This window comes from Pristiophorus japonicus, chromosome 12, assembly GCF_044704955.1.
Source record: "Pristiophorus japonicus isolate sPriJap1 chromosome 12, sPriJap1.hap1, whole genome shotgun sequence".
Classification (NCBI taxonomy): domain Eukaryota; kingdom Metazoa; phylum Chordata; class Chondrichthyes; family Pristiophoridae; genus Pristiophorus; species Pristiophorus japonicus.
The window spans coordinates 25,713,343-25,726,499 of NC_091988.1; the positions used below are offsets into that span (position 1 = coordinate 25,713,343).

Consider the following 13,157-nt stretch of genomic DNA (forward strand, 5'->3'; position numbering starts at 1 on the left):
GCGGTCCACCAGGGAAAGAAAGGCTCCCGACCGCCTCAGCTTGTAACTTTGACTTTGGCAGGGGGGGGAGTGATGTTGTGTATCTGTAAAGCATGCACTCCCATGTTACGCCACCAGGGAGCTCATCCCCTGAAGTCCCAAGGGATCCCTGCATCCCTTGGGAGCACTGTATATAAGCCGGCCCCTAAGGCCTGTTCCTCACTCTGGAGTGTCTTTTTAAAGACTGAGGTCACTCTTACTTTAACCTCCCTGTGTGCAGCCTCATCTGTGTTCGGAACACAATACTAACTATTCATTCTTATATTTTTGGTTTCTAGATGATTTTCTATTTGCTCCTTTCGTAGGGATTCCATTGTCTTTTCAACCACCGATTTATAGCTAACTAGTCTATAGTTCCCTGGACAGGTTCTATTTCCTGTCTTCAATATAGGAAGAATACTTGCTATGCCGCACAAACATGCCACTTGTCAGTGATCACGGAAGAGAGGTATGCCCCTGATTGATCTAACTTCCTGGCTAAAGGAGAAAGTGTGACAGTGGAAAGGAATATTGGATGCCAACAATGGGTGAAGCTGAAAGGGGAAATAAGACAAGGAATATCATTTAAAAAAGGCTTCCCCAATATACCTGTTCAACCTGCGCCGTCTCCAGGCCAGGTCCAAGACCTACCAAATCTCTGTCGCCGAGTTACAGTATGCAGAAGACGCCAGCATCTGCGCACATTCAGAGGCTGAACTCCAGGACATAGTCGACGTATTTACTGAGGCGTACGAAAGCATGGGCCTTATGCTAAACATCGGTAAGACAAAGGTCCTCCACCAGCCTGTCTTCATCGCACAGCACTGCCCCCCAGTCATCAAGATCCACGGCGCGGCCCTGGACATCGTGGACCACTTCCCATATCTCAGGAGCCTCCTATCAACAAGAGCAGGCATCGACGACGAGATCCAACATTGCCTCCAGTGCGCCAGTGCAGCCTTCGGACACCTGAGGAAGAGAGTGTTTGAAGACCAGGCCCCCAAAACTGTCACCAAGCTCATTGTCTACAGGGCTGTAATAATACCTGCCCTCCTGTATGGCTCAGAGACATGGACCATGTATAGCAGGCACCTCAAGTTGCTGGAGAAATATCACCAACAATGTCTCTGCAAGATCCTACAAATCCCCTGGGAGAACAGCTGCACCAACATCAGCGTCCTCGTCCAGGCTAACATCCCCAGCATTGAAGCACTGACCATACTTGATCAGCTCCGCTGGGCAGGCCACATAGTTCACATGCCAGACACGAGACTCCCAAAGCAAGTGCTCTACTCGGAGCTCCTTCACGGCAAACGAGCCAAAGGTGGGCAGCGGAAACGCTACAAGGACACCTTCAAAGCCTCCCTGATAAAGTGCGACATCCCCACTGACACCTGGGAGTCCCTGGCCCAAGACCGCCCTAAGTGGAGGAAGTGCATCCGAGAGGGCGCTGAGCTCCTCAAGTCTCAACGCTGAGAGCATGCAGAAATGAAGCGCAGGCAGTGGAAAGAGCATGCGGCAAACCAGTCCCATCTACCCCTTCCCTCAACAACTATGAGTCTGTGGCTCTCGTATTGGACTGTTCAGCCACCAAAGAACTCACTTCAGGAGTGGAAGCAAGTCTTCCTCGATTCCGAGGGTCTGCCTATGATTATGATGAGTTGATAAATGCACTGCCAAATGGGGAATTAGCCATAAAGACCATAGAACCACTGAAGTTTATAGCACAGATTGATTTAGTGGCCCGGATTCTGCAATAGGAATAATGATGAGACTATCAATGCTCACCATTATTCTGGAGTAAATCGAACACCAACCTCTGGAGTCCACACATGCGCAGTTAAATGCGGAAATCAGGAAGTTGCTATGCGATTTGCCCTGCATCTCCACAGGCTGCGCGATACCAGTACCTCACTAAAAGACTTGGCATTGAAATCCATGTAAGGGCGTGAGGTTGCTATACTTACCCACGAGTTACCCATTAAACACACCAGAAAAGTCGTGCATTCAGGTGTAAGTGAATTTTTAACACTGTGATAAGTCTTAATTACTGCCAAATAACCTCTCTGGCACTGAAAATTAATTTTACAAGTGTGGAGTCTCATTCCTTCAGAATTTAATTATTGTTGGAGAATTAAAAGAATTAAACATTAAAATCAATTAAAAAAAAACTTCTTCTTTGTCTCTTATCTCTCTCTCTCTTAATCCCATCGCTTTTTTCCTCTTTTTATTTTACTTTCTGTACCTGATATTGCAATGAATTAAATATTCTAATTTAGACTTCCTGGTTTAGTCCCTGTGTGTCTCAGTAAAGATTCTTCAATATGATTGAATAGACACGCTGTTGCTTGACCTGCTCACACACTCCACAAATCCCCTGTAGTGGGCGCTGCACTGGATCAGACGCCCGATAACAGCAAGTTTCTGCTCAAAAATTCACAAAAAGTCTTTGGGCAGCTTTAAGCTTAGTGAACAGCAATTGGCTTTCCTTCACTGCTCACTGCAAAACCTGGGTCATTGTATCTGCTCTTTGCCACAACAATCGAAAATTGACCTGCTCTTTTCCCATTTTCATCCATCTTCCTATGCTTCTAATATTTATCCGTGTTTCTATTAAAAGATGCAATAGTCGATGCGTTGACCCCCTTCCTGTGCCAAAGGATTCCATGCTCCAACAATCCACTATATCAATAAATTTCTTCTAATCTCTCTCCTCACTTTTTAAGTAATAATTTTTAATTGATGACCACACATCAGTGACTTCCCAGTCAGAAGAATTAGTCATTCAGTATTCACTCTATCAAAATCAATAATAATTTTAAACAGTTCTATTAAGTCTCCACTTTGTATCTGCTCCAGTGGAAATAGGCCAAGTATCTCAGTTCTCTCTTACTAATTATTGTTTCTCATCCCTGGCAGCATTCTGGTGAATTTACATTGCATGCTCTCTATGCGTTTAAAGCCCTTTCTATAATGGGATGCCTAAAGCTGCACATATGGTCTAACTCTGGCCTAACCAATGTTTGTACAATTCATCATCACTTCTTTACTCTTGTACAGGTACTCTATGCCCTATTTATAAAGCACAAAGTTCCATTGGCGTTTTTAATGACAACCTGCAATTTAGGGATTTGTGTATTTGAACTGGTCGGTCCCTCTGTTCATTCACAATCTTAAATATATTTCCATTAAATATACACTACCATTCATTTCTTTCTTTTCTCCAAAATATGTTATTTTACACTTATCAACAATAAATTACAACCAGCTACCTGTCTATTCTACTAACCTCTATCTTTCTGAAGTCTTTTACAGTTCTTCTTGTTATTTGCCAAATCTTTTACTTTTGTGTCAGCAGCAAATTGAGATTATGTCCCCTGTAATTAGTTCAGATCATCTATAGATACCAAGAACAAAAGCGGCCCATCACCGACCGCTGGGGTGCATGATTTCCAACCCTTCTCCCAATAATCATTGACCATAACTTTGTTCACTGTTCATCAAACAACTTTCTATATTTATTTCCACCAAGATACCTCATCAAATGCCTTTTGAAAATTCCATATTCGTACCCCCAGTATGTGCTGAATTAGCTGATCTCTATTAGGGCAATGGTAGGTTCATTGCAATTGCATCTTGGATAGGAACGGGGAAAAAAGTCAGTAAGAGTTCCCACTCTTGAATGTTATCAGTGACTGTTTCTGGAAAGTGATCATTGGTGAGTACAAGGTTTTTCCCGCGACGCATTCGACAATCAAATACTCCACTGCACTCACTGGCTGGCCTCACATTATGGCCACTTTGGCTAAGATGTCACAGGGAGGCCTTAGAACTGCACCTTACAGTAAGATTAATTGTCAGTCTTGGCTCAGTAGAAGCATTCTTGCCTCCGAGTCAGAAGGTCATGGGTTCAAAGCCATTCCAGAGGCTTAAATACAAAAGCCCGAAATTTAGGGTCAAAGAAAGCTGCCAGCGAAAATCTTGAGATCTCTGTGGCAGAAACTTTAGCTTTCTTAACATTAAACTGATTGTAGCATTGTGTATTGGGATCTCCAGTGTCCAGCAGCCGTGATGTCATCAAGCTGGCTAAGAGCCAATCACATTGAAGAATTCTCACACATAGCAGCCAAGGAAATAAAAAGCAGCTTTCATCATTCACTTTTTAAACATTTTTAAAGAGAGTGAAATAAATATATCATAAACAACCTTTAAACAAAATTTTAGAAATCTAGTAATTTTTATCACGATGGAGAAATTTGACATTCTGCAAATATAAAATTAGTTTTTCAGGGCCAGAACGGTTGTTTGGCAGTAGTTATTACTCAGAACACCGTTAAAAACTCAGGCACACCTCATTGAACAAGACTTAACTTTTTAATGGGGTTTTTAACAGCGATATTAGAACATAAGAAATAGGAGCAGGAGTTTGGCCCCTCGAGCCTCCTCCACCATTCAATAAGATCATGGCTGATCTGATTCTGGCCTCAACTCCATTTCCCCGCCTGCTCCCCATAATCCTTGACTCCCTTATCATTCAAAAATCTGTCTATCTCCACCTTAAATATATTCAAAGACCCTGCCTCTACAGCTCTCTTGCGTAGAGAATTCCAAAGATTCACAACCCTCAGAGAAGAAATTCCTCCTCATTTCCGTTTTAAATGGGTGACCCCTTATTCTGAAACTATGCCCCCTAGTTCTAGATTCCCCTATGAGGGGAAACATCCTCTCTGCATCTACCATGTCAAGCCCCCTCAGAATATTTATGTTTCAATAAGATCATCTCTCATTCTTCTAAACTCCAATGAGTACAGGCCCAACCTTTCTTCATATGTCAACCCCTTCATCTCAGGAATCAACCTCGTGAATTCTCCAATGCCAGTACATCCTTCCTTAAATAAGGAGACCAAAACTGTATGCAGTACTCCACATATGGTCTTACTAGCATCCTGTACAGTTGTAGCAAGACTTCCCTACTTTTATACTCCATCCCCCTTGCAATAAAGGCCAACATTCCATTTGCCTTCCTGATTACTTGCTGTACCTGCATGTTAACTTTTTGTGTTTCATGTACAAGAACCCCCAGATCCCTCTGTACTACATAATTTTGTAATCACTCCCCATTTAAATAATAATTCACTTTTTTATTTCTCCTACCAAAGTGGATAACCTCACTGTTTCCTACATTATAGTCCATCTACCAATTTTTTGCCGATTCACTGAGCCTATCTATATCCCTTTGTTGATTCTTTGAATCCTCCTCACAACTTGCTTTCCCACCCATCTTTGTATCAGCAAATTTGGCTACATTACACTCGGTCCCTTCATTCAAGTCATTAATATAAATTGTAAATAGTTGAGGCCCCAGCACTTATCCCTGTGGCACCCCACTAGTTACAGTTTGCCAACCTGAAAATGACCCATTTATCCCAACTCTGTTTTATGTTAGTTAGCCAATCCTCTATCCACGTTAATATATTACCCCCAACCCCGTGAGCTCTTATCTTGTGCAGTATCCTTTTGTGTGGCACCTTATCAATTGCGTTCTGGAAATCCAAATACACAACATCAACTAGTTCCCCTTTATCCAGTCTGCTCATTGCATCTTTTCATAAAACCATGCTGACTCTGCTTGACTGCATTACAATTTTCTAAATGTCCTGCTACTACTTCGTTAATGATGGACTCGAGCATTTTGCCAATGACTGATGTTAGGCTAACTGGTCCATAGTTTCCTGCTTTCTGACTCCCTCCTTCTTAAATAGGGGCGTTACATTTGCGGTTTTCCAGTCTGCTGGGACCTTTCCAGAATTCAGGGAATTTTGGTAGATTACAACCAATGCATCCACTATCTCTGCAGTCACTTCTTTTAAGACCCGAGGTTGCAGGCCATCAGGTCCAGGGAACTTGTCCACCTTTAGTCCCATTAGTTTACTTTATCTCTTGTTTTAAGAGCTCCTTGATTATCAATTATTGGGATGTTTTTAGTGTCCTCTACCATGAAGACCGATACAAAATATTTGTCCAAAGTCTCTGCCATTTCCCTATTTCCCATTATTAATTCTCCAGTCTCATCCTCTAAGGAACCAATGTTTACTTTATCTACTTGGTTCCTTTTTAGAAACCTGTAGAAGCTCTTAGTGTCTGTTTTTATATTTCTTGCTGGTTTACTCTCATATGCTATCTTCTCTGGCTTTTAGTCAGTCCTTTGCTGGTTTTTAAACATTTCCCAATCTTCTGGCCTTCCACTGTCCTTTGCAACATTGTATGCCTTTGTTTTCAATTTGATACCATCCTTTACTTCCTTAGTTAGCCAGGGATGGTTCATCTTTCTCTTAGCAACTTTTTTTCCTCACTGGAAATCTTTGCTGAGAGTTATGAAATATCTCCTTAAATGTTTGCTATGCTAATGCTTTTATACTGTCTTACCCTTTATATATTTTCCCAGTACATTTATTTAAGTTCAGGACACTAGTTTGAGACCTAGCTTTCTCACCCTCAAACTGAATTTGAAATTCCACCATGCTATGATCACTCTTCCCAAGAGGATCTTTCACTACAAGATCATTAAATCAGACTCATTATACATTACCAGATATAAAATAGTCTGCTCCCTGGTTGGTTCCACAATGTATTGTTCCAAGAAACCACCCAGCATACATTCAATGAACTCTTCCTCAAGACAACCTTTGCCAATTTGATTTGTCCAATCAATATGAAGATTAAAATCACCCATGATTATTGCTGTACCTTTCTTACAGGTCACAATTATTTCTTAATTTATACTCTGTGCTACAGAGTGGCTACTGTTTGGGGGCCTGTAGACCACTCTCACCAATGACTTCTTTCCCTTATTGTTTCTTATCTCCACCCAAAGCGATTCTACATCTTGATCTTCTGAGCCACTATAATTTCTCACTACTGCACTGATCTCATTCTTTATTAACAGAGCTACCCAACTCCTTTTCCTTTCTGCCTATCCTTATGAAATGGCAAATACCCCTGAATATTTAGTTCCCACCCTTGGTCACCTTGCAACCACATCTCTGTAATGGCTATCAGATCATACCCATTTATTTCTATTTGTGCCGTCAACTCATCTATCTTGTTACGAATGCTTCGTGCATTCAGATACAGAAAAGAGGAAGTTTTTGTCAATTTAAGTGATTTGAATTGATTGCCGGCTTTGGGGAGTTCCACAGCGCAACCTGTGGCGGAGCAGGGAATGACTGACCACAACTGCAAGATTTTTGCGTTTTTCTGCACATGCGCTAAACCCTGAAGTTACGGTCAGTTTCGGAGAGGTAATGACGCCGAACGCCAACTGTTTCACCGTATTACCACCGCAAAATCTGGGCCATAATCCAGGGCGAGACTCCAGTGCAGTATTGCGGGAATGTTGAACTATCAGAGGTACTATTTTTGTGGACGAAATATTAAACCTAGGGCCCATCTGCCTGCTCAGGTAAACATAGAAACATAGAAAATAGGTGCAGGAGTAGGCCATTTGGCCCTTCGAGCCTGCACCACCATTCAATATGATCATAGCTGATCATGCATTTCAGTACCCCATTCCTGCTTTCTCTCCATATCCCTTGATCCCTTTAACCGTGAGGGCAACATCTAACTCCCTTTTGAATACATCTAACGAACTTGACCCAACAACTTTCTGTGGTAGAGAATTCCACATGCACACAACTCTCTGAGTGAAGAAGTTTCTCTTCATCTCGGTCCTAATTGGCTTATCCCTTATCCTTAAACTGTGACCCCTGGTTCTGGACTTCCCCAACATCGGGAACATTCTTCCTGCATCTAACCTGTCCAATCCCATCAACATTTTATATGTTTCTATGAGATCCCCTCTCATTCTTCTAAATGCCAGTGAATATAAGCCTAGTCGATCCAGTCTTTCTTCATAGGTCAGTCCTGCCATCCCGGGAATCAGTCTGGTGAAGCTTCGTTACACTCCCTCAATAGCAAGAATGTCCTTCCACAGATTTGGAGACCAAAACTGTACTCAATATTCCAGCTGTGGCCTCACCAAGGCCCTGTACAACTGTAGTAAACTATACAACTGTAAACAATCCCATGCCACTATTTGAGTAAGAGCGGGGATGTTCGTCTGGTGTCCTGGCCAACATTTATCCCTCCCGAGCATCACCAGAAACAGATGATCTGATCATTTACCTCATTGATGTTTATGGGAATTTGGTGTGTGCAAACTGACTCCTGTGTATGCCGACATTACAACAATGATTACACTTCAAAAGTACTTCATTGACTGCAATGCACTTTTGGATGTCCTGCCAAAGCCATTATATAAATGTAATTTCTTTATTTCTTCATTACAGCAACTACAGCATTTTCGATTGTCTTGAAATCAAACTGTTTTCTTGGTACAGGTACAACCATTGAAAACCGGAGTTCCAAAAACCGGAATGCTCCAAAAACCGGTATTCTGATCAGTATTCTGTAAATAACCCGTCCCATGCACAGACACACACACACCAAAAAGAAAAAGTAAAAAAAAAATCACTCAGCATTCACAAGACAAATAACTATCAAATCGCTGCAAAAAAATTAAAAAACAAAAACTTTAATTTACCTTTTTTGCAGGTTTTCATATCTACCGCTGTTCCAAGGGCTGCAACGCAGGTTTTTCGCGGGCAGTTTATTTCTTCTTCACTACGGGTGCGCTGTAAACCAAATTTTGGGGCATGGGATTTTGTCTCCGAAATCCGGAAAAACCTGAAACTCGGCCCACGGGTTTCCGGATTCGGGACATCAGATTTCTGTTCTGAAATCCAGAAAAAAACAGAAAACCTGGAATGGCCTCGGTCCCAAGGATTTCGGATTTCGGAGGTTGTACCTGTACTTTAAAAGAACAAACTGCTGCAGGAAATGTTAGTTATCGATTAACAGTAATATTGAAAGCATTGATGTGCATCATGCTGCAATGGGAGCATTTTGAAACATTAGGTTTTACATCAAGCCTTGAAGTGGCACTATTTTCATTTTAAACAAAGTTCTTTAGCAATTTTTTGTTGTTTGTTTAAAATCCACACCATGCTTAAGTTCATATAATACACCACGTACACAATACCATTGTTATAAAAATGATGCGCACTACAACTTTTCTTCCCAAGCCAATGCATTTTTCATTCCGACAGCACTTCTTTCATCAGTTATTCATCTTTTATTCCAGCGAAGAGCTTAACCAGCACAATAATTGCTTCATTGCTGATTCACGCATTTTAGTTTCAGCCAATGTTCACTAAAGTAATAGATTATTTGTGTATTAGTTCTACAATTCACAACCATTGGTTCTCTAATGATTTCAGCAGATATTACATGCAAAGACCTTTCTGGAAAGAGAAGGCTTTCATGACCTTAAACTAAGTGGTTCGTACTTTACCTTTCAAGATATTCGCTGACCTCAAAGAAAGCAAGGTACAGCTTCAGGAAATTCAATAAAGACTTGGGGCTAGACTTTACACTTTTATGCAAATCGCCCACAAATAGGCATTATTTCCAGCGTGGGCGGTATATATGGAGTTTCAGATCGCCGGCTTGTCACCCACTTTCAAAGCCCCTAGTCTCCAGTTTAAAAATTGGGCTTTACCGTGAACGATCTGAAATGGGCATTAGCATTAAATCTCTCTGACCTTCTGCCGTAAAGTGTTGCCGTCCTTAGCAATAGCATGGCAACGCTCGTTTCCCGCGATTCAGGAGGTCAAGGGTCATCATTACATGCGCATAAGAGGAGAGAGAGAGAGAGAGGGAGTTGAGAGGGAGCAAAGGCGTGTGTGGGTGTGGTGTGTGCTTCTTTGGCTGCTTTAGGAGGTAGGAGCGAGAGTTTCGAGCTTTATAGCAAATTGTGCGAAAAAATGTTAGCTGTCACCAGCCAGATATTTTCAAGGATTTGGTGCCTATAATAGAGGGAGTGGAGGAGGCAACATAGCACGCTGTGGAGACTGACGCTGGCGAAAGCAGTGAGCTTGGAGAGGAACATATGGGAGGACGCAAGAGAGCGAGGAGGTACTCGGACGAGGCAGATGCCTCTCTCATGCAGGAGATCGAGTCACGCTGGGGTGATTTGACCCAGGGAGAGCGTGAGAAGCCCACGCCAAGGGCCTACCTGAAGATATGGGCCGAGATAGCAGAGGTGGTCTCGTCGGCGACCAACGAGGTGCATGAAGGCAACCAATGCCGAAAGCGGTGGAACGACCTTGTCGGATCCGCAAGAGTAAGTATTACATTTATTTACATGTACTTATATATTTAAATAATTTGATTTGTAAGAGTCATGAGTGACTATAATCAGATGTGAGGTCTTTCACCTTTACCAGGAATGTTGTACTCAAAGCCCGCTGTCACAGTGCACGTCTTTAGGTCAAGAATGATAATTCTCATAATAATCATGATTACATCTGTCGATTATGTGTTGTATCAGTCTCTGTGACAGTACCAAGTAATGATATCACGCAATGATCTCATGCCATGTTATCATGTCATCCTGTCACCTTTTACAGAAGAAGCTATCGAAGAATAGGCCCGAACAGAGGCGAACGGGTGGGGAACCACCAGTCCCCAGCGACATCACAGAGATGGAGGAGCGGGCACCCCCGAACTGCCACGCAGACAGCTGCAGACCCTGAAGTGTTGCCACGTGAATAAAGTTTACACCATTGCGCGATGTAAAGTCAATAGATGCCACACCCACTCATATCCGAACAATAATATATGATGGATGATTTCTAAAAATGTCCTATAAATAATGCTAGCCTCATGAGAATCATTGCAATTCAAATGTGTTGATGGTCATGAAATGTGACGTCTGTGATGATTTTGATAATGGTGGAGCTTTTGTCGTGCATATGCTGTGTGTAGTGCTGGACTGACCTTGTGACCCTGAGTGCACTGTATAGCTCCCTGCACCTTGGGGAACTTAGCAAGTCAGTAGAATGCTCCAGCCCTGTCAGTCTGAGCCTCTGTGGTCATAGGGAAGCTGATAAAGTTCATCCTGCGTGCGTACAGGGCTTCAGTGGCCTGTCGAATGCAGCAATGTGTGGCATGCTGAGACATAGGGCAAATGTCGAGCGCGGAGGCCTGAAAGAAACCCAATGCGTAGAACGACAGTGCCGCAGTGACCTTGACCTCAACGGACAGTGATGTCTTGAAGGTGCTGGCAGGCTGCAGGTCTGCCCTGATGAGCTGGCATATCTCACTGATAACCACTTTGTGGAAGCGCAGTCTCCAAAGGCAGGTGTTCTCGGATAAGTCGAGGTAAGACCGCTTCTCCCTGTAAATGCGGGAGGTGTATGGTCTGGACCTCCTCATCAAACTGGCATGTCTTAGATTGGGCACATAATGGTGTGGATTAGACATTGTGCCATTTGCACTCTACAGCATCTGCGTTGTAATCGATGCAGGCTGAGATATGGCTGGCCCCATTCCAATAAAAGTATAATGCCGATTGTTGACAAGCAATAAATTTCCCCACTAAGCCACCTACAGTAAAACCCAATCGTCCACAGTATGAAAAGATGTCTGTTCAGATGGTCACATCACCTGAGAAGAACTCCAGAGTAAATTCAAACTCCCCCGAAGTTGAAGCAGCCTTTTCAATGAAGCAATCTGCGATTTACAAAATGGCATCCACACTGCTGTGATTAGTTCAGAACCGTTCAACTTTTTCCAGAGTGTTTTTTTCGGCGAGCGAGATTGTGAGCGAGATTGTGGGCGAGATGTGTGCGAGGTGCTGAAAGTGACGCTGGGCGATATACTGGGCGTTAGTTTCGGCAAATGTGATCTTTACGACAAAAGAAAGTGGGTGGTCGGTATTATTGAACCACACCGTTAAGTACGTGCCGAAAGTAACACTGGCCGATATTATGGGCGTTGGGTTCGCCCATTATGATGATTCCGCCCCAAAAAAGTGGGCGGGCGACATTATTTTTTCTCGACATTACGTACATGCCGAAAGTAACGCTTGGCAATAAGTGTCCGAAAAATGGGCGTCAATTTCTATTTTGTGGCTAAATGGGCGATACACCTCATTTCAGCGTTAAAATGGACGTTAAGTGGGTGGTATGCATGCAAAAATAATGGAAAATCTAGCTCTTGATGTTCCCTTTTTAAAACCAATTTAGATGAATCTGAATCTGGTTATGTAAGGTGGTGTGATGCTGTGTCTCACTGGCTTTAACTGCACAGACCATTTTACCCTCCATTCTGCACCTTAGTTTATTAAATGTAGCAACGTGATGAAAAAATTTAAGGAACGAAAAATACCTTCTGTAAAATGCAGGATCCCAGGGTTCTCAGTCACCTGGCTCCATGAGTCTATGACGACTGATTTGTAGACCATCCTGTCATTCAGATTCTGTTGTGGTCGGAAGTTGTTCCTCAGGTACTCTACTGATTTGACGTGATCTTGTTGTTCAGTAGTAAATATGGAATAAAAGGCATCCAGCTGTACAGAGCAATCAAATGGGAAAAAATTATTTTTTTTCAGAGAATAAATCATTCATAATCCATCAGTAGATAGAATGTAAAATGCCAGGAAGTCATGATGCCAAAACCGATAGGTTGTAGAGGAAGCAGAGCTACCCACAGAATCAATGCCAGCGATCTTATCTAGACCTCGTTCCTATGCTGCTTTGCTATGAGAAAACACTAAACTTGAAGTTCCAACAGTAGCTGCTGCCAATCACATCATTAAAAGGATAGCTTTGTTCTATTGAATTGAACAGTTCTAATTTAAAAGTCAGAGGACAAATGTTTAATTTCAAATAATATGTACCCAGGCGCAAATCTAGAAATGATCTTTGAGAAACAAGTACTGACTTATACATCGGCCTTTTTTGTTAAATTGATTTCTGTTACTGAGAGAGCAATATGCAATGCATATTATATCAGGTTTCAGAGTGTATCAAAGAATGCTATCATGTGGGACTAATGCATTTTACTACCCCTTAAGCAAAAGGTATAATATTACTATTGCAAAACTACCACTGCCATCTTCTTCAAAGTACTCCAGATAACTTTGAGATGTGCCAAGTGTATTGGTGAAATATAAGGGGATTTAAAAAAATAATTTGAGTTGAAGCTTCATTTCTTTTAGGCAGTCTAAACAGACA

The 13,157-nt window shown here is 42.3% G+C and overlaps 1 protein-coding gene across 1 annotated transcript in view; it reads right to left on the reverse strand.

The window, feature by feature from the left end:
• LOC139276752 (receptor-type tyrosine-protein phosphatase gamma-like) overlaps window positions 1-13,157 on the reverse strand; it is an 824,375-nt gene that overhangs the window by 235,990 nt on the left and 575,228 nt on the right. Inside the window, exon 8 of the mRNA XM_070894762.1 lies at window positions 12,310-12,490. Coding sequence (XP_070750863.1) covers window positions 12,310-12,490 — 181 coding nt within the window. The remainder of the gene's footprint in view (window positions 1-12,309; window positions 12,491-13,157) is intronic.